This window comes from Lipophrys pholis (genome assembly GCF_963383615.2).
Source record: "Lipophrys pholis genome assembly, chromosome: 20".
NCBI classification, from domain to species: domain Eukaryota; kingdom Metazoa; phylum Chordata; class Actinopteri; order Blenniiformes; family Blenniidae; genus Lipophrys; species Lipophrys pholis.
The window spans coordinates 10112101-10132517 of NC_137648.1; the positions used below are offsets into that span (position 1 = coordinate 10112101).

At 45.1% G+C, this 20417-nt stretch overlaps 3 protein-coding genes across 5 annotated transcripts; 1 reads left to right on the top strand and 2 right to left on the bottom strand.

The window, feature by feature from the left end:
* Positions 1-838: 838 nt before the first annotated feature.
* On the bottom strand, positions 839-3780 carry LOC308125550 (uncharacterized protein). 3 transcript variants are annotated; one of them, XM_080489408.1, is made up of 4 exons: positions 3726-3756; positions 3607-3645; positions 3057-3131; positions 839-1843 (listed from the first exon to the last, which is right to left on the bottom strand). In XM_080489408.1, exons 2-4 carry the CDS (start codon positions 3630-3632, stop codon positions 1492-1494), a joined length of 453 nt encoding a protein of 150 aa, XP_080345534.1. In that variant the 5' UTR covers positions 3633-3645; positions 3726-3756; the 3' UTR covers positions 839-1491. The 3 variants fall into 3 exon arrangements, with proteins under 3 accessions (XP_080345534.1, XP_080345535.1, XP_080345533.1); XM_080489409.1 differs by lacking the exon at positions 3607-3645 and having other exon boundaries at positions 3726-3780; XM_080489407.1 differs by having other exon boundaries at positions 3607-3780.
* A 416-nt stretch (positions 3781-4196) lies between these two features.
* On the top strand, positions 4197-16210 carry lnx2a (ligand of numb-protein X 2a). The gene is made up of 11 exons (XM_080489410.1): positions 4197-4321; positions 6672-7228; positions 10418-10653; positions 10780-10917; positions 11097-11296; positions 11898-12311; positions 12408-12581; positions 13179-13356; positions 13448-13673; positions 14420-14578; positions 15428-16210. Exons 2-11 carry the CDS (start codon positions 6825-6827, stop codon positions 15561-15563), a joined length of 2265 nt encoding a protein of 754 aa, XP_080345536.1. The 5' UTR covers positions 4197-4321; positions 6672-6824; the 3' UTR covers positions 15564-16210.
* A 100-nt stretch (positions 16211-16310) lies between these two features.
* On the bottom strand, positions 16311-18314 carry gtf3ab (general transcription factor IIIA, b). Its single transcript, XM_080489075.1, has 9 exons — positions 18064-18314; positions 17851-17945; positions 17674-17770; positions 17505-17596; positions 17355-17428; positions 17201-17281; positions 16882-17117; positions 16640-16693; positions 16311-16535 (listed from the first exon to the last, which is right to left on the bottom strand). Exons 1-9 carry the CDS (start codon positions 18175-18177, stop codon positions 16413-16415), a joined length of 966 nt encoding a protein of 321 aa, XP_080345201.1. The 5' UTR covers positions 18178-18314; the 3' UTR covers positions 16311-16412.
* Between the last annotated feature and the right edge of the window lie 2103 nt (positions 18315-20417).

Sequence of the window (20417 nt, forward strand, 5' to 3'; positions counted from 1 at the left end):
GGCTTGGTCCACGGTCCCCTCACGAAGCGGCCCTTGGCGACGACAAACACGGAACGGGCGCTGGTCGCTGCACTCTCGCCATGTTTGCTGGCCATTAGCAGCCAGCGGCCTCTGCGTTCGCCCCATTAACCAGAGGTTCTCGTGGTAAACCAATTAAGCTCGAGAGATCGGCTGAACTCAATTAACAGCCGCGCGCGGCGTGACGCGTTGCTCCATAGCGCTCGTCTGCACCGTTACGCAAATGTTTTTCAGCCGTCTGCTTTAAACGAAAGTGTGATGTACTCATGTTTTGATGCAAGTTGTACAGGAAGACGGGGCTTTTACATTCACAGTGTGTACCAACAGACGGTATTTGCACAGGGTTCTTCAAAAGCAATTATGGCACTTTCCACGTATCTTAATGGGGCACTCAGCGATGCAATAAAGTTCAAGCAAACCGAGTCTATACAAAACACCGCCTACACTCTGGCCTAATGGTGTTTATATTTGATCATTGTTTCAAAAAGGAAGGAAACAGTTAACCAAAGATATTCTCAACTAGTGGAGACAGGCAATGTGATTTATGAAGCGTGATGCGCGTAAAAACGCTTTTTACCTGATTTCTCAGAATTTTTTTCCGTGTGTTTAATGGTCTATGCGAGAAGTCCTGACACTTAAAGTTACTGTAATAAACCTACTGGTGATGTTGAGCAAAGGGGCAGCCTGCGGTCACTTGTATAAAACCCAATGCAACAATGAAAAAATCGAGGTTAAATGGAAACGGACCAGATGGAGAGATAAACAGTATTACAACATCTGAGTCCATCTGCTCTTAAAAAGCCCCAATAACCAGATGGAAGAATGCTGACGACTTTATACATGGAAACCAACCTTTTCTACTCCAGGTACAAACAATTCTAACAAGCTCAATCATGTGAGGGGGAAAAAAAACACACAAAGGTAGGGTCATCCATAGGAAATAAGAAAAAAATAATTTTGTGCAGCTCTGTGGGCCACAAAGCAGTTTCAGGTCCACTGTGCTCTTGGGAAAGAAACCAACCTCTGGAGATGGAGTGCTGCTCTTGCTCAAGCAGAGGTACAGTGGCTTGCAAAAGTATTCATACCCCTTGAACTTTTCCACATGTTGTCACATTGCAACCACAAATGCAAATATATATTTTTTGGGACGTTATATGATCGCTTGAAATAATTTGCAAAGAAGAATGGGCAAACATTCTAGTCTCTAGATGTGCAAACCTGGTTGAAACAGACGCCAAAAAAACTTGCTGCAGTCATTGCTCCTAAAGGTGGCTGAGACTTTTGCATGCCACGCTTTTTTATTTGTGAAATAATTTAAAACCATGCATCATTTGTCTTTCACTTGACAATTATGCTGCACGTTGTGCTGGTTTATCACATAAAATCCCAATAAAATACATTAACATTTGTGATTGTCATGTGACAAAATGTAGAAAAGTTCAAGAGGTGTGAATATTTTTGCAAGCCACTGTATTAGTCCGTTTCTCCATCTCTGTCTTCATTTCTGTTGCGTCCATCCACATGTGTCCTGTCATTGTCGTCTCTGTGTCTTTGGCGTCTGTCTTTGTCTCTGTCCAGTTTCTTGTCTCTGTGTTTGCGGTTGTCCCTGTGATAATGTTTAGAATCTGAGTGGCCTCCGTCTCTCCTGTGTTCCCTGGGAGGTGACCTGCTCCGGTCGCGGCTTCTGTCGGAGGACTCGCTTCTCAGGCGCCCTCTGGTGGCGGAGTTTCCGGTTCTGGGTTCATCTCCGCGCTGCTGCAGGCCGGCTGAGCGCAGGGTGTTGAGGAGGAAGCGCTTGTTGGTGCTGCGCAGAGGGCACTTCAGCCTGACAGAGAGAGACAACAGACACGTGTGTGTCATCTGTCAAGACGTGGGGCGGCAGATTAGACATGTTACACTTGCCTCCCTGAGCATTAGAAAGAGGCAGATGGACTGGCCACCGAGATCAGAGCTAATAACAACTACACTATATCACTGGACACATTAACTGAAACAGGCTCTCTCCCACAGAGCAGAAAATGGAGATATTGATTCTCAGGGTCTTCTTTCCACACATCTTTGTATGAATGAGTTAATCACAGAAAAGGCGGTGGGAGTACTTATTACACTATGAAATCTGCATAGAATTAAACAGTACAGAAATTGTAATTTTTTTACTTAGACTGGGTGTTTTGAGCTCAGGATGTATTTTTCATATAGCCTATCAACCAAACAAAAGGCTGTTGGTTTTCAATGCAGATGTAGTTTCATCATCGATCGCTCAACAAAACAAACTAACATTTCAGAAAATAGTTTTTTTGGTGAAGCCCACTGCTAAAAATGAAATAAAACAAATATTGTAATCTGTAAATATACTTGTTTATGAGACTGATGTGCCTTGCTCTCATGTTGTGAGATGGAAAATAAATAATGTATGTCAAGATGTCTGTACTTCATATTTTGAGTCCCTGTACATAACATGCATTTTCAAGTCCTTATGATTTTATAGTTTTTAGTTTTGAGAGGAATTACTTGGGCTATAGATTCATTGATTCTGCCAGTGAATGAGGATGATCTTAAGCAATAAAAAGGCACACTACGCCCACAGAATAATTATTTAGGAGAGGTATTTCCACCGTCAAAAAAAAAAACAAGTTTAAAATTAGGTGTTGTAATATCATAACACATAAATCATATTAAGAAATCAGAGAGGTTTTCAGAACTGGTTCAGTTTTGTAAATCTAAGCAAGCAACTAAATACAAATAAAGTTTAACCGGAAAAGTGGAACATTTGCAACAATATGTGCTATTACTATGGCATATTTGTCTATTCTCACTACACCTTAAAATGACGGACAGGGACTAATCTGTTGAGAGTACTCTGCCCTGTGCAGAACATTAGTCTTGGCAAGCTCAAGACCTGCGACCATGGATATATGGATGAGTAGGCGGGCTGGAGCTGCCTCACATATACATCTGTTGACAAGCAACAGTGAGCCATTCACAAATAACAGGCGTGTGCAGGCTGACACTGATCAAATGTCCAACACGGTGCTTACCATCCTGTGGGGCCCATCGTTTCTGCTCTGAGTCGAGCCCTGTCAGTCTCCTTGAGGAGCTCCTCTATTGCGCGTCTAGATGGAGGAAGATAAGGGAAAACACCAACAGGAGTTACATGAAGTGGAGAATGTGTGTGTGTGTGTGTGTGTGGGGGGGGGGGGGGGGGGGGGGGGGGGGGGACAAAGGTGGTACAAAAACTCCAAGGAGAAGCCAAGGGGAGGATGATTTAATCAAGTGAGAGTAAACGGAGTGATGCGGAGGGAGAGGAGTGAATCACGAGGAGAGAATGAGGGACAGCGGCAGTGTCCCGGTTTGACCTGAGCAACTGATTCAGCAGTCTCAGCAGAAGAGATGTGCTGATATATCCAACCTTTAACCACACAACACAGGCAGCTAAAGCTATCTGATACATGAGGGCTGGCTTTCCTTACAGTTGCTGCGTACAATTAAATACAGCAGCTGTGACCCAAATATAACCCTCTCTCTCGCTGCTACCATAAAGAGAGGGCTGCTCACGCCAACAAACAATAAACAGAGGTAATTACATACTTTTCCAGTTCATTATCGCCCGCCATCACGTCCTGGTCACTTGTAGGCGAACACGCGAGAGAGTTAATTGAAGTAAAATCGATGGGAGTAAGTTAATTAACCAAACATCTCTTGTTTACCTCTATGCGTGGTCCTTCAGCAGAGGACCCTGTGGTTTTCGCCGCCCTTCAAAATGCCTGATGGCTTTCAACACGGAATATTAATGCAACTGTCTGAAAATTGATTAAATAAAAAAGTCATAATTCAGTAATATTACAGTTTTAACAAAATTATAAAAAATTTTCTTGAACCATTGACCCCCCCAAAAAACACGATATTTTATACAGGTTTAAAAATACATAATTACAACATCAGTAGATATAACAGAAACTGGATAACCACCTTTTATAATCAATTTCACGTCATAGTTTGACGTCATATTGATGAACGGCAGACGAGGTTTTTTTATTTTGAGCAGGCGCTTTAATTAGCCACCTCTCATTCTGCGCTTGACGGACAGCCTCAAACCACGCCCACCTCCGTTGACTGACAGCAGTGGGCGGGGTCAGCGCCGCCAAAGGCACGGGGGCGTTTTCGTGCGGGTTTGCTTTGCGCTCTGTTGCGGTGAATGCGTGATTGAGGTCCCGCCGCAGCTAATCATCGCCCCCCCCCCCACCCCCCACCCCCTCCCCCTTTTCGGGGCAGGAGTGCACGGCGGCGCGGAGGAGCAGCCGGGGTAGGTAGCGTCACATCTGCATGCATCCTCTGCCTGCGTGAACGGTGTCTGTGTGCGGCTGAATGTGCACTGATATTGCCGCTGTCGCTTCATCTGTCCGCGTTTGTACGCCTGTGGGAGGTGGGATGGAGTCAGACAGATGGGGGGGGCAACGTTAGAAAATTGCTTTTGTCTAAAGAAATGTTATGCGTGGAGCATGACACTGCAGTTACAGCATTTTCAGTGAAGATCTGGGCTGTGACACTAAAGAAAATGATTGCACATTTTATTTTAACCACTGTCAGCTTTATTTTTGTTTAGTTTTTTTAATCGCTGTCTGTGTGACTGGTGTGAAAAAAATTGCCTTGCGGAATAGCCATGGGCCTGATCTTCCAAGTGGCTAACAGTCTTTCTGGATATTTTAAGATAAGGGATGGGGGGTGTTATCAAAATGTAGGCTAAGCCGACAGGACCTGACATTTCAAATCTGTGGCCTACTGCATAATTTCATCTTTTCTGGAAATGTAATTTCCGCATGTCTATTGCGTGACCTGTCATGTACTGCAAGATTAGATTGTCATTTCTGTAAAAATGAACAATGAGCAGATAGGGGTGCAGAGCCAGGACATGATATTTATCAATACACAGAAAAGCAGTGCAATGACAATAACAGCATGGCCTTGGACTCACACACACGCTGGTATTGAAAGAGAGACGTTTCACAGGCATTTGCTACTGTTCACATTACTTGTGTAAAGGAAGCTGTTGCAACAGAGTTCAGCTGTGTTTAAAATAGATCCAAGTGCTTTTCGTGGCAACCACTCTAAACTCCTGTTACAGTGAAAACCTGAAGACTTTACTTATTGATAAAGACTATTCACATGGTCTGGTACCTAAAAAGCTTCTGACGTGCAAGCGCGTGTTTGCTTCTCCTAGAGTGGACTCATGCTTGCACATCTTTAGAAGTGTGTGTGTGTGTGTGTGTGTGTGTGTGTGTGTGTGTGTGTGTGTGTGTGTGTGTGTGTGTGTGTGTGTGTGTGTGTGTGTGTGTGTGTGTGTGTGAGAGAGAGAGAGAGAGATGTGGTGATGTCACAGCTTTGTTATAGAAACAGAGGAGCCTTGTGTCCTCATGATTAATTCATGTCCAGCTGCGGGATAGAGACAGAAGCAGCCAGTCACACACAGACAGGAGCACGTACTTAAAGGAGGCTGAAATAAGTAACTACCGGTCCGGTAGCCAAGGAGACAGCAGAGACAGGTTGTGACAGAAATGGGTAGCCAACGAAGACAAGATGAGAAAAAAGCAGCGAGGAAAAAAAGGGGATGAGAGAATCATCCAAGGGGACTGTCATCATCAGCTACGCTGTCTGACACGCTTTCAGGCTGTACCAGGGAGGAGCAGAGCATCCTGCTGAGAGAAGTGCATCTGTTGTGTGGCTCCTCTGCATCCTTCTCTGGCTACACTCTGAATGTCAAGCCCCACTGAACAGAACAGGATTCAGGTCGTCATGGAGACAGGAGCAGACCCTCACTGGAAACAGAGGCAGGTAGTCACACTGTGGCTGGGCCAGCCCCCACCGAGTGTGGAGGCACGCCCTCTGCTGTCTGCGGAGAGCGTCAGGCCCACAGAGAGGGAGGCTGTGCTGGCTGAGGGGCTGAGGGGCTGAATGGCTCTGGATGCGATGCTCTGTGCATTAGCTCTGGGGACAGCTCTCTGCTCGATGGAGTGCTATATTTCAAGACTTTTGCTTTAGGCATGTTCTCTTTCTGCTGCAGAGGAGGCTGAGTGCATCCGCCACACATGGCCTGAACCAAAAATATCTAGCATTTCAGAAAAAGGTCCTGCCATTTTCTTCGCTCTTTTGTTTTTGTCTCTTTTGTGAGCTTATTGCTTTTCACAGCCTCGACACTCACCCATACCTGCTCCCACCCTTCCTCTCCTCTTATTCTTATTTCCAATTGATCTCTTTTGCTCATCTCCTTGTTTCTTCCCCCTCTCCATTCTGTCATGCATTCCTTTCTCACTGGTCGACACCAGTCCTCTTCTGTTGCTTCCACATCCCACTTCCTCTGATCTGTGTCCTCTCTTTTGCCTCAATCCCAGATAATTCCCTCTCTGTGGAATTGGAAGATTGGAGCAGGCGAGAGCAAAAGAGAGATTATACTGTCAGATTAGTGGACAGGAGCAGCAATACATAATCTCACTGACATACACGCGCGCACACATACACATGACCGATCTCACGCAAACACGTGGGCACACGTGCACAAAGCATTTGCCACATGAATAAATGCACAAGCACATAATCAGACACTTGTTGTTTTTCTGAAACAGCTGTTTAACCCTCATGCTCTGCCCTCTGACCTGCAGGGTGATGTGCCATCATCCACTGGGGGGCATCTGTCCACGTTGCATCCACTTCCACCTCTGAAGCTTATGGGATAGGAGTGTGTGCCCCTTCCCAACCCTGCAGCCTCGCTGGAGTCATTTGTGCCAAAGCTGAGTTGCGTTGTCAGAAAAGAGATGGGCAGCCCGGGCAGCGAGGTGGGCATCGCCGTCCCCACAGAGCCAGCCCTGGAGGCTCTCTGTCCCGAGTGTGGCCAGATCCACCGCAGCTGGGAGAACCACCTTTACAACTACCGCCTGGAAGTGGACGACGACCTGGTGTGCCACATCTGTCTGCAGCCGCTGGTGCAGCCTCTTGACACGCCATGTGGACACACTTTCTGCGCCCGCTGCCTGCGGAGCTTCCTGCAGGAGAGGGACTTCTGCCCGCTGGACAGGACGAGGTTGCAGCTGCAGGCATGCCGCAGATCCAGCATCCTGGTGCACAAGCTGCTAGACAAGTTGTCTGTTTCCTGCCCTCTGACTCCTGTCTGCTCCCTCAGCATGCCTCGATGTGACCTGGAGGCTCACCTCAAACACAGGTAATGAACTTATGCAGACTTTTAAGAAGCCATCATCATTGAATGGATGTGTCGGAGCTGGGTGCAAATTTGCTTTTAGATCAAATGCTTTTCACGTGTGAAAACCAGGATTTTACAGGTTTTGAAGAGATAAGGCGCTTTCTATTATACTTGCTGCAGTGATTGGCCCACTTTTCACCATAACTGATGCAGATCTTACAAATCTGAGTCATGGTCTGTTGGACTTAACCCACCATTCTTGACGTTAAAGCCCCCCCCCTCCAATCCACACGATTTGGCTTTTGGCCTGTTTGGACCAGGTGCTGAGAGACCCTGAGGAGATTATTGGGCTGTAAGTCATGTGACAGGGGATTAGTGGTTCCCTACCACAGTCATGGGTTGGCTAACCAGGAGCTCCAAGTTCTCATTCTGCGACCATGCTGAGCAACTTCAACACCAGAGACCTTTTCAACCATTTCTTCTGCGAGACTGCCAAGGGTAACCCTGGCCTGTGGTGAGTTTGATCACAGTGAGGTGTGAGGTCAGGGTGATTTGGGACATCTTTTCCCCACTGGGTCCCTCTACTGTTCCCTCTGCCTTTCACTTTTCTTTTCTTTTTTCTTGACCCTCTTTCCCCTCTCCTTGCTGTCACCAGGTCTAGCAAAGAATACCAGATGGTGTGTGTGTGTGTGTGTGTGTGTGTGTGTGTGTGTGTGTGTGTGTGTGTGTGTGTGTGTGTGTGTGTGTGTGTGTGTGTGTGTGTGTGTGTGTGTGTGTGTGTGTATTTATTTCATTTGTCAGTTTGTCATTGGGGAGCCAGGTTAGGTTACTGTTGCTGGATAGAAGCTGTGCCGTTGTCTTCATGTGAGGAAAATGGAAATGGTGGTCCTTGGTGATTTTAAACAGCACTTCTTTTTAATGCCTGCAGGGATCTAAATCAGACAGTTGACTTCTTTATAGCAGATTTGTCACAGGATTGTGTGCGTTACCGAGGATATATCCACCTGTGTTTGGACGCCTGCTTGAGTGGTTAGCTACTGATCACCTCACACCTCCGTTGAGTTGAGAAGATTCCCCTTAACAAGCTCACACTAACAAGATATCACTAATGATCTATTAAAAGCTTTTGTGAGCCAGCCTTCTTTACAGGAGAGCCCGGCCATTGACTGTTGATTCCAACACAATCTTGACTTTCAGGCCTGTGTAGCCACAAGTGACTGTTGGAACAAAAAGACAAATGTGGTGTAAAAGCTGCAAATGGACAGGACAGCCATAAAGTCATCAAACTGACTTGAGCAACACAGTCTGAGGAACTAAAACACAGATATGTATCAAAAAAATTATGCAATAATGCAGACGAATGTCCTTTTGTAGGTTAGAGGACAACATTTACAAGATATAAATATGAAATTGTAAAAAGCCACAGTGGCATCCTGATTTCAGCTTCAATTTCAGCAGTCACTGTCCCCAGTCGGTCTCAATTACATCAGCAGAAGTTCGCTGCTCAGCGAAGCATGCACTCATCATGTCGTGTTCAAAAGACAAGGAAAGATGGCGTGAGACACATCAACCGAGGTCACAGTGGACACTACCGTGATATTCTTTGGTAAAGATAAAACCTTGGTCCCACGTGGGTGCAGACTGGGGTCTGAGATAGAAACAGGAACCAAGTTGGTCCACTGTCACCATTGGTCAACGCTGTATATGGTGCTCAGGGATCGTTCTGCATGGTAGATTAAAAGATGAAACTTACAGGATAAAGTCTCCCACAGTTTTCAATGCTTTGTGTAAGAATGGACACTTTAAAAAGTGATTCGTTTCAGGAAAACAAGACAGAAGTTGACACTTCTGCTGTCTAGTGTTTTCAAAGAGTGCTTACATTATTAAATATTCATTGAACACTTTCAGCAAAAAATCTTATACAACAGCAAAATACTGTTTAGGTTTTGAGGTAGGAAAGGACGTGGTAACATTTTAATAATTCAATCACCTCATGACTGCCACTTACACTAAATACTTCACAGTCAATTAAGGGTGAGGCCACATCGATCCCTTGAGTCTGTCTATTTTTAATCGTTTTCAGTAAAGAGTTTCTATTTATGGGCCGGGGTAGATGCACCACTTTCAGCTACGCTTCTGATAATTTGAGACAAGAAGGAATACTTTGAAGTGGCTGAAACTTTCAGAAAATATGCCTCATTAGTGAGGCTCTCAAGTGTTTTATAGAATGTGTCTGCTTTTTTTTATTTAAAGTTTCATCTGAATATGTTCCAACTTTAAAAAATCGATCAAAAAGAATGAGTAAAAAACAAAAACATCATCTTGGCATATTGAAGTTCATGATAAAGAATGGTTTTTTTTTTTTTACTATGTGAAGGGCAGTTTAGTGGTTAACACCCTCGCCTCACAGCGACGCCAACTCTTATATTGACTTCTGTCTTTCAGCTTATGGGCTTGATGAATGCATGTGAAAAAGTCTTTACCGAGTCATATGGGAGTAAGACGTGGGCAGTAGCAAAATTAAATACTTGGAAGGCTAATGTTTGTGAGGAATTTGAGTAAACTCTGCATTGGATGCGACGGAGTGAAAGTGATTTGCTCTCTGTGTGTGGCCTGTCCACGGTCTACACTACCCTTTGCATTAAGCTGGAATGGTCTCCAGCCCTTAAAACCCAAACCTGATGGAAGGACGGATACATATTTCTTTGCGCAATTGATGCAGGATTAAACTTTTTCCAAAGCATAAAAAATACTTCATATAGTAGGATATGTAGCCGGCATGTAGAATTTCTATATAAACACTTTCATTGCATTTAGACCTGATTAGTTTATCTGTCACAAGGAGTGCTACCAAGTCTGTGAAAGCCGTTATATAAAGAGGACTTCAGTCATGCATGAAATATATATAATGCAAAATTATGTAATCACCTAAAATTTTCAACAAGCTTTGAATTTATATGGGGCAGATCCAGACTTTTAACACATGTTTAATGAATTATTCTGATATCATACATAACTTAAAATGCCAGGATAAGTTTTAAAGCCATTACATGTTGGCTTCTGCTGCCTAACTGTTAATCTGTAATCCATAAGAACTGGTAGATATTTTAGCGATGGGAGCCACAAAAACAGCCTTTTCTTTCCTCAAGACTGAAGTTCTTGGATGCCGCTCGTGCCCCCAACACACTGACACCTGTTGCTGTGTGGAAGGTGTCCTGGGACGCAGTGTCAGCAGACGAGTGTGGACGGCCCACGGTGCGAGAGCGGGGACGAGCGAGCGATGGTTACCAGCCCTCCCAGGACGCCTACTTCTCCACAGACAGACCTGAGGGACCGAACACCCTCGCCGCCCTCTGGACCAAACAACGCCAGTGGTAACGGACCGGTGTGGACCAATGACGCAGGCCTCGACAACCCTGCCTTCGAGGAAAGCACAGAAGAAGACAGTAAGTCGATGCGCCTGCCTTGTCCAAAGTGAAGGGATTTAGATCATCGATGAGATCAATCATTTTGTAGAGAAGGAGAAAGTGTCAGATGGATATTAACAATCCCACTTGGCTCTCTGTCTCGAGGTGTGGTTGGGTTGGAGTGTGTGGTCCCCAGGGTGAAGCGGCCCCTCAGTAATCCTTGCATCCATCTCCTCCGCTCCGTCAGCTCCACCTCCTCTGGCTGGGACTGCCCTGAATCCCCGCCTCTGTCTGCTGAGGAAGGTAATGCCTGAAATCTGAGATGATGAAATACTGCAGCTTATGTTTCCGAAAATTGTAACTGCTGTAATCTTAGACAGAAAGGAAAATCAAATTCAGAGAATATCACCGGGAGGTTTAGGATGATGTGGAAATTCAAGTCTGAAATGAAGTCCTGTAACATGGCTGGTGTGTCCCATTAGGCTGTGTGAAGTTGCCCTCCCTTCCTGAAGGAGAGATAACGGCCATAGAGGTACACCGGGCGAACCCATATGTGGAGCTGGGAATCAGCATCGTCGGAGGGAATGAGACCCCTCTGATCAACATCGTGATTCAGGAGGTGTACCGAGATGGAGTCATCGCGCGAGACGGACGGCTGCTCGCTGGAGATCAGATATTACAAGTGAGAGCTTAACTTTTCTTCTGCTTTTTCACAGTTTTCAAGGAAAACATATTTTGAAGGTGTCAGAATGTTTACCAAACACTCTCATCTTTATCGTATTTCTATACTTGTTTTTAGTGTTTATAGCTTTGCTAACTATCATTCTTTTGACTATGCTGAATGAAGTGAATATTTGTATGTGAATAAAGCTCTGAGTGAAAAATCTACACAGAATTTCGATTTGATTCTTCATTGGTTACAATGAAGGGCCACACAGTGGTGAGAACTCTCGTACTAATATCCCCGGTTCAGTTCGGAGGCTTTTCGTTGTATTTGTATTTCCTCCAGGAACGCCAGACTCCACAATCCAAAAACATGCGTTTGAGGTTAATCAGTGTCTTAAAGTTCCCTGTCGGTGTGAATGTGATTGTTTGTGTTTGCACCGTGATGGATTGATGGCCTGTCCAGGGTTCATCCTGCCTTCGTCCATAATCAGCTGTGGTTGAAACCAAACATTTCACATTGTCAGCTTAAAGAACTGAAATAGTTCAGGCAACTGTTTAATGATTTCCAAACGCACGTTTGGTTTTATAGCATGTCCTTTGCTTCTTCTCTTTCAAAGGTAAACAATGTTGACATCAGCAATGTGCCGCACAGTTTTGCTCGCTCCACCCTGGCACGCCCCTGCACCACCCTGCAGCTGACAGTGCTGAGAGAACGTCGCTGTGCCTCCCGGGCGCCTCCCTCGTCTTCCTCCTGCACTCCAGCCGTGCCCCACGCCCCCTGCTCCACCCCTGAAGGCGCCCCCGCCAGTCCGGCCACGCTGAGAATCACGCTACACAAACGAGACTCTACAGAGCAGCTCGGCATCAAGCTGGTGCGACGAACGGATGAGTCAGGGGTGTTTGTGTTGGATCTCTTGGATGGAGGCCTTGCAGCAAAGGACGGCCGACTTCGCAGTAACGACCGCGTGCTCGCTGTCAACGACCAGGACCTACGACACGGGACCCCAGAGCAGGCTGCTCAAATCATACAGGTGCGAATGCATTTGGTCACCCAGGCTGGATTATTTAGGGATGACGGTTGGGGATTCCTCACTAAAACTCAGACTCTGATGATTCTGCCTTTCTAGGCCAGTGGAGAACGAGTACACCTGATGATTGGTCGGCCAAGCAAACCCACACCACCCCCACCGCCAAAATCAAGCTCGACCAGAGACCTCTACTGCCTTGACCACTTTCTGCCTAACCACAGCTCCACCCCGAGTCCTGTGCCCATCCATCTATCCCGCACCAGCACACACAGAGTGAGGAGACAGCTTTACATATTAAAACCAATACTCGTGAATGTGGTGTGACTTTTACTGAAGTGTGTTTGAAAAAATTTTTTATTACGAGACAGTGAAATTCCTGATTAAATTGCAATGTGAGTGGGTTTTTCTGTAAAAACTTGAAGGCCTGTTGCCAAAGTTTTCATGCAATGAGTCCCCGAACACATAGGTGTGACAGATTTGTTGCACGTTAGCCAGTTATGACAAGGGTCTCTCTGAAATTTTGGGCTCATTTGGTGCTGCAGTCATATGATGTTACGCAGTCATGATGGTACTTGTGGTATTCTGAGGCTCACAACACAAAAAGTATGATTTCGATGGCTTTGAGAGGGACGTTGTGAGAGAAAGGAGATGTTTACCCCTCCATCACAACAAGAAAAGTTGTACTAAGAGTCATTCAAATAAGTCAGGCATTAGTAGAGTGAAAATCACTAGTTATATTGCAAAGCTTATGGATGTAGTGAATTAACTGAAATTTTTTGGGAGACGTGCCAAGGATATTAATCTGTAAATAAGCACACATATTAAGTTTGAGCTTCTGCTTCTCTGTGTATTCTACACGGCCACTCTCAGGACCTTTCCCAGTGTGTGACCTGTAAGGAGAAACACATCACTGTGAAGAAGGAACCACTCGAGTCTCTGGGCATGACGGTTGCAGGAGGCCGGGGCAGTAAGAGCGGGGAGCTGCCCATCTTTGTGACAAGCGTGCAGCCACACGGCTGCTTGTCACGGGACGGACGAATCAAAAGAGGTGAGCACTTCTCACTGAAATCTTATTAAATCGAACCCGCCGAACAAGATCACAAACATCGTGTCGGCAATCTTCTTGTTCAATCCTTCAGGCGATGTGCTACTGAGCATCAACGGGCAGGACTTGACCTACCTGAGCCACAGTGAGGCCGTGGGCACGTTAAAGGCCAGTGCTGCTTCACCCTCAGTCCAGCTGCGAGTGCTGGAGGTCAGCATGGTGGAAGAGCACGACCACGACGAGCTGCTACCTCACACGCACGACAGTGACTTTGATGCCAACTGGTCCCCCTCGTGGGTCATGTGGCTCGGTCTGCCCAGGTGAGCAACTGGAGAAGAATGCACAGAGGATATAAAATATATTGGGACATGATGTGCTTTGTCGGCTAGGATAGTGATGATAATCTCTCCCCTTCAATCTATGTTTCTGCTCAAATAGTTTCAATGCAGGTACGGATGATGTCCTTCTACTTAGCAGTGATATGTGGTTGTGTGACCGACTTACTAAAGTCACACACCCACATTTACATCGAGAGGCAATTTAGAATGTCCAACGCACCCAGGGAGAACATGCAAACTTCACTCATAAAGCCCCCAAACCAGGGATATTCTTACTCTTATTTCAGAATGTGAACCACGACAAAACTTTGAGATTAACCAGGATCCAGGATCCTATGACCAAAAACTAATGTGTACCAATTAATAGATTTTACTCTGAAATGCATGAAAGGTCTTCCTGTCTAGTCTGCAACTGTTAAACTTCATTATATTTGATATATTATGGGTCTTTTTTATAAGACTTACTCATGATTCCATTCTAAAAATGTGTCTTTGAATAAAGTAGATGATAGTTCTTGTTTCTGATTTCCTCATAATTTCTTTATATTCTCTTTGCCTCAGTTTGAACACATTTGAAACATTCCCTACAAAAAAACCCTCTCAAATCTTTTGATTTTTTTTTCTATCAGAGGAGACAAACAAGTGATTTATTTGCTGTCATGAATTGCCTTGTTTATTACTTCTGAGTTTTGCCTCCATTCACTCTCCTCTTCACTCCCCGCTTGCAGCTACCTGCACAGCAGCCATGAGATTGTGTTGCGGAGGAGTCACCCGGGCAGCTGGGGCTTCAGTATCGTTGGGGGATACGAGGAGAGCCACGGCAACCAGGCCTTCTTTATCAAGACCATCGTCCTTGGCACACCTGCGTACTACGACGGTCGCCTCAAGTGAGTGATTAGCTGTTCCTCCCACTTCTCTCTGTGGCTTATGGTAGCAGTGATATAGTGGTGAATTAGGTGGAAGATAAACTGCGACCTCCTGTAAATGATAGATGACAGCGGTGGGATGATAGAGTGTGCTACAAGGACATGAGATGATCATATTTTCCCTTTTCAATGAGAAACAACCCAATGGCCTTTATGATTAAACACAGAACTGCTTGAACATTTTGAGACTTCGGTGAAGAAGGGATTAAATCTCTTGTAGTTGAGCAGCTGTGAAAGCTAAGCAAATATTTTCATTGTATACCGTACTTTATTATGCCAAGTTCAATAGGTGAGTCCTTTTTGATGTGTAATGAATATTTTATCTACTGTTGTAAACAAAAATACAAGTATTTTATTTTATCTTTGTATGCTATTATGAATATGAATCAAAATGATTACCATTTATTATAGATATAAACATATTGAACACCGTTCTTCAGTTTAACAGAAGAGGCATTCAAAGAAAAGTGTAGCCTGTGGATATCCACACGGAGATGACATTTATCTTCAGTAAATAAAACATTTGTTTACAATCCCAAGGTTAAAGCAGCAGGATTTTCAGTTTCAGCAATATATATATATATATATAAAAAATATTGTAACACCCCCCTGAAGAAAAATAAGTGCTTCACTAGCACTTTTGGGTTTGTAATGAATACAAAATAAATTCAGTTTAACTCAATGAACTTAACGTTCTGTGAATAGAAAACTTTTCCGTTCTATTGATTCAAATGCGCAGGTTTTTTATTACCATATCACCAGCTATTGTTTACAAGCCATTAAATTGACTTCTCTCGTCTCCCGTCCTAGGTGTGGCGACATGATAGTGGCGGTGAACGGCCTGTCGACAGCAGGAATGAGCCATTCTGCACTTGTGCCCATGTTGAAAGAGCAGCGCAGCCGCGTGGCGCTGACTGTAGTGTCCTGGCCTGGCAGCCTGGTATAGCTAGGAAAGATCATCAGCAAGCTGCACACTACACCGAGTCCACCCCAGAATGTTTCTATATCGGGAACGACCTTGGCCAAAGTGAACTAGTACACGCTATTGTACATCGCTCCATACCGGGCTTAATCCAGGACCAAAAGCATTCAGAACTGTTGTAGACGCAGCAGGATCGATCCTGCCCTGACCAGGTGGGAACTGATCCAGACCGTGCCACGTCACTCGACAGACTGCACTCACAAACACACTGCTGTGTTCATATGGCCATGTTGTCTTCACTCCTGTGGGAAGAAGGTACTGGAACCGTTTCCAGGCGATCTGTGCTGTATTCACCTCACCGGGCAGTTTTAGAATCCAGGGCTGTATTCAGGTGGATGCAACGTTTGCAGGTAGAGAGCGAATGAAATAAAAAGGCAGTCCATTATCTGTCATGTAGGATAATGACTGCTAATCACTTTAATCAAGATGCTCTGTAATACCAGCGCTGCATCCAGCTGAATAAGCCTCAGGCCTTATTAGAAACCTGCCGCACCCTGAGGGCTCTCCTGCCCTCAGGCCTCATCACATGACAGCCAGCTGTTCCTGCAGCTGCAGTTTTATACGTGTGAATGTGTGTTCCGTTTGTTTAATAAACATTTCCTTCAAAGGATTGGTGACTCAAAGTGTGCTTTTACACATTGGAAAGCTACGGTATCGTAGTTTAGCATTTTGTATGACAGCCATGAAAAGAAATGCATCAAGAGAAAACGTCATGCTTAAATGAGGATTTATTGAAACAAAAACAAAAAAAAAAAAAATCTAAATTAACCAGAATGCATGTTTCTACAAGTACATTCAGATATTTACATCAGATTAGGATGTGTTGGGGTACAAAGCCATATTGTCCAGCTTTCTGACAAGGTTGCCCATTCCCTCTTGAGTGGCTACAGCTGCCCGTTTGACCTGCTGTGGCCGATTCTTTTTCGGATGCAGCGCCTAAAAAAGGGGGAAAAACCTCTACATTACACACAAGGACAGAAAAGCTGCAAAGCCTACATGAAAGTAGCGGGGGAGTAAAATAGTTGCCAAGGACACTTTACCTTCAGCTTTTTCTTTGCTGGGTCATGCACCACTCCATGTCGCCACAGGCTTTCCTGTTAAAGACACCAGCTAGAGGATGAGCAGTTTCACAGAATATCCTTATTTTCCCCATTGGGGTTTGCTGAAAGTGTACATTTTCCGTTCAAGAAACATTTAGGATTGCTCAATTGAACCTGCAAAGACGAGAAGTGAAAACATTTTGACGATCCGGTAGGTTTCAACAAAACCAGTGTAGCTTCACCTTCATGGCAAAGCTCTTCTCACAGCCGGAATAGGCACAGCTGAACGGCTTCTTCCCCTCATGGTCTCCAAGGACGTGGTTTTCCATGTTGAAACGACGCGTGAACTTTTTGTTGCAGTCATCTCTGGGGCAAGCGAACATCCTCTTTGGTTGCCCCGAGTGGATACGCAGCTCATGTTGGTGTAAAAACCAGAAGTTGTTAAACAGCTTGGTGCACTTCCCACATGACACCTTGACTGAGCAAAAACAAAAAACAAAACATCAATATGACTGCAGACAATTGTGCAACTATTTCTAGATACAATCCAGCCATTCATACCTAAATGTACTTTCCTGTGCGTCAGATACTCAGTCCATGTTTTCCCCTTGAAAGGACACGCGTCCGTCTCGCAAGCGTAGCCTACAACGGCAACATGAAGGCGTCGGTTTTAAACGTTTTAATGAGAAAGGAAAAGAAAATTCTGGTTCCCAACCTTCATGCGTCTTCTCGTGGTGTTTAAGTTTTCCATGCGAGGGAAATCCTCTGGTACAACCGCTGAAAGTGCAGCTTCAAAGAGCAAGAGTTTAGATGTGGAGTGGCCAGAGGAAATAAGTTTCAGTTTATCAGCAGTCGAGTTTCTTACAGGAAAGGCAGAGGCTGCTGGTGCTGATCATAATTGTGAGCTTTCAGTTGGATCCTCTTGTGGAAATCCTTTCTGCAATCCGTAAGGTCGCACTGAGAGGAAGCAAGAAAAAGACCAAAGTTACAGTACATCCTTCTTTGTGGGAAGTTACGCTGGTAAAGAGATCTACTTGATGCCGTTTCTCCTGGTGCCGGTGGACTCGAGCCATGTGGTTCTTCATGCTGGCATTTGTGACGAACGTCTCGTCGCATCCATCAGCCAGGCACCTTGAGAGCAGAATCAAAAAAAACGGTTCAAAGTGATGACCGGCATCAGGATCTCACTGCACCGAAATCGCACGACTTACTTGTGTGGCTTCTCCCCACCGTGACCGAGCTCATGCCTGGTGAGAAGAAGGCGAGTGCAGAATCTCCTGTCGCAGTTCTCGCACGAGAACGGTTTCTATCACATAAAGAAAAACCTTTATTGGCCATTACCAGTCAAGCACAACAAGCTTATAGGGTGATTGGTTGTTCACGTGTTCAGTTTGGCTGAAGCGAGGTCTCCCGGCACCACTTACCAAACCTGTGTGTTTGCACTGGTGAGCCTCGAGCTTCCATGACTTGCTGAACACAGCTTTACAGTCGTCAAAAGAGCAAGCGAAGCTCTTTTGACTCTGCAGCCTTTCCCCCATCGCTGGTGCACAATTTCAAGAGCACTGCTGTGTGGTAAGGCGGCGGGACACTAAGTGACCCACACCCACTCTCTCATGTGTGCCTCATTTAACTGATTGGAATGTACCACTGAGAAATAAATGGGGGCGTCTAAATGCTGTAAAAAAAAATTCAACTGAAATGTTTACAGAAACAAATAGAGCATGTATAGTTTGTGGACAGTGTTAGATAAGTCAAGTTAAATACCTCAAATTGATCAACCGTGCATGTCCAGCACTCCCATGGGCTCTGCTGTAAAAGATCATGGCTCCAGTGACTCGCCTTGCTAGAAAATGATTTAATCTGCTGGGTTTAAAAGTGAATTGACTGATACCTAAACATTGTAAACATCCGGGAGTCTTTCCTCCACGCTGATTGATTCGGGCTTTAAACATGTCACCCTGGCTCCTTGCAGCACGAGTCTCTATCTGCTGATCTGTGGTGTGGCACCCGGCCTGGGAGAGAGAGAGAGGAGACTGTCTGTCTCCATTAATCACACACACACGCAGAATTTACTCCGCTAATCTCAATCTTATCAACCCTCCCATAACGCTCTCAGACGTGATTTACAGTTGGCAGATATTAGTCGTCACTTAGATCTTTTGCTGAAGTCAAACCTGAAACTAAATCAATCTCTTTCAGCCTTTACAGTCACCACACTGTGTAATTGTTGAGAGGAAAAACGTTCATTCTCTTCGAGTAGTATGATATCAACGTTACTAAAGGTCTATGGGTTGTTTTGTTTTGTTTTTTCTTTTAATTGTTGATTTGCCTGGGTCCGATGAAGCTACACTGCCGTTCAGTTGAACCAGATTTCCAGGGTTTATACATTGCAGGTACTGCAGCGTCCCGATATACGAAACAGAGGGACATCTCAAAAGTCCATGTGTCTATCCAACCATTCCTCTTCTGCACTTGTTTTTTATCAAATTCAGGGTCAAGGGGAGGTCACGTCCTATCCGAGCGAACGTCAGAAGAAGCCCCATACCTTGGAGAAGTCACCTGTTTATTGCCGTGCTAATAGAATGCTAGACATTGACCCGTGCACTGACTCCCCCATGCAGGTGAATTAGCGTGGGAGGAAGCCAGAGAACCTGGAATGAACCCATGTAAGGAAGAATAAGCAAATCCCAAATCAAAAAGACCTGCAGGGCAGCAGGTTAAAACCACATTCGTGCTATGAGGCACGGTTAAGGTAAAAATGTTGTTTTGAAGTTTGAAAATGTTACCAAACATACAAAATCAGGAACTCGTGACAATCGGATGTATTGTCTTCCTTCTCAATTAGATTTTGTTAAAATAACAGAGTGCCGCAATAAGCTGCTGTGAAGTCGCACAGAAATTTTGTCTGTCTGAAGTGATTTCCTTGAGCTCCCTTAAAATAACGTCTAAAGTTGTTTCTGCAACTGAAACGTGTGACACGTTCTCCTGTGTGCCCGGTGCTTTTCACTGATGGTGGTGACCGTTGTTGTCAGCATTTCATTAGACATATCACGCTATCTGAATGTGAAATAGTTCTTCAGATGTCAAGGTTGCATAGAAGTCCTATGTTTATTTTCTTCTGTAATTTAAAAAGAATGTTCTAAGTTTGAGAGTTGGAAAAAAAAAAAAAGGAAAAGGTTTGAGTCACCGACAATCCAACAAGTTTATCTGCTTGTCCAAACACCACAGATCAGCCTCCCTGCCCGTTCCCTGCTCTCATGTGAAACCTTTGACTGACTTTTAGTGAATGAGGCCTATTGAGAGCCTGTTGGGTGTTACCTCAGTGCCCTCCCACGCTCCACCTCAGCATGTCTGAGTCAGTTGACACTGTTATCAACCCCCCCCCCCCCCGCCTCTCCAATCCGGCCCCCCTCTCCAGCACCTCCGTCTGTGCTGTCAGGGACGGGATCACTACAGCTGGCCCAATATCCGCATGTATAGGACCGAGCCCACACCTGCCTCTGATAACTCTCAGCTCACCTGTCACACACACACAGATACAGCATGCGCTCCGTTTGGCCTGCAGTGGGATTTTCCTGTGCCTTTGTCAAACCTTCAGGCCGAACCCAAACACACACTGACACACCCACAGTTACATCAGTTATAAATATTATCGTCACAGCCACTGAAGGTCCCTTTTTCACTGAGGTGGGGGCTCCGACTGTTAGTAGATTTACAGAGTTGCTTTCACCTCAATGAGGGGAAGAAATCAAACCTTGTTCTTATCTCGTATTTTCTA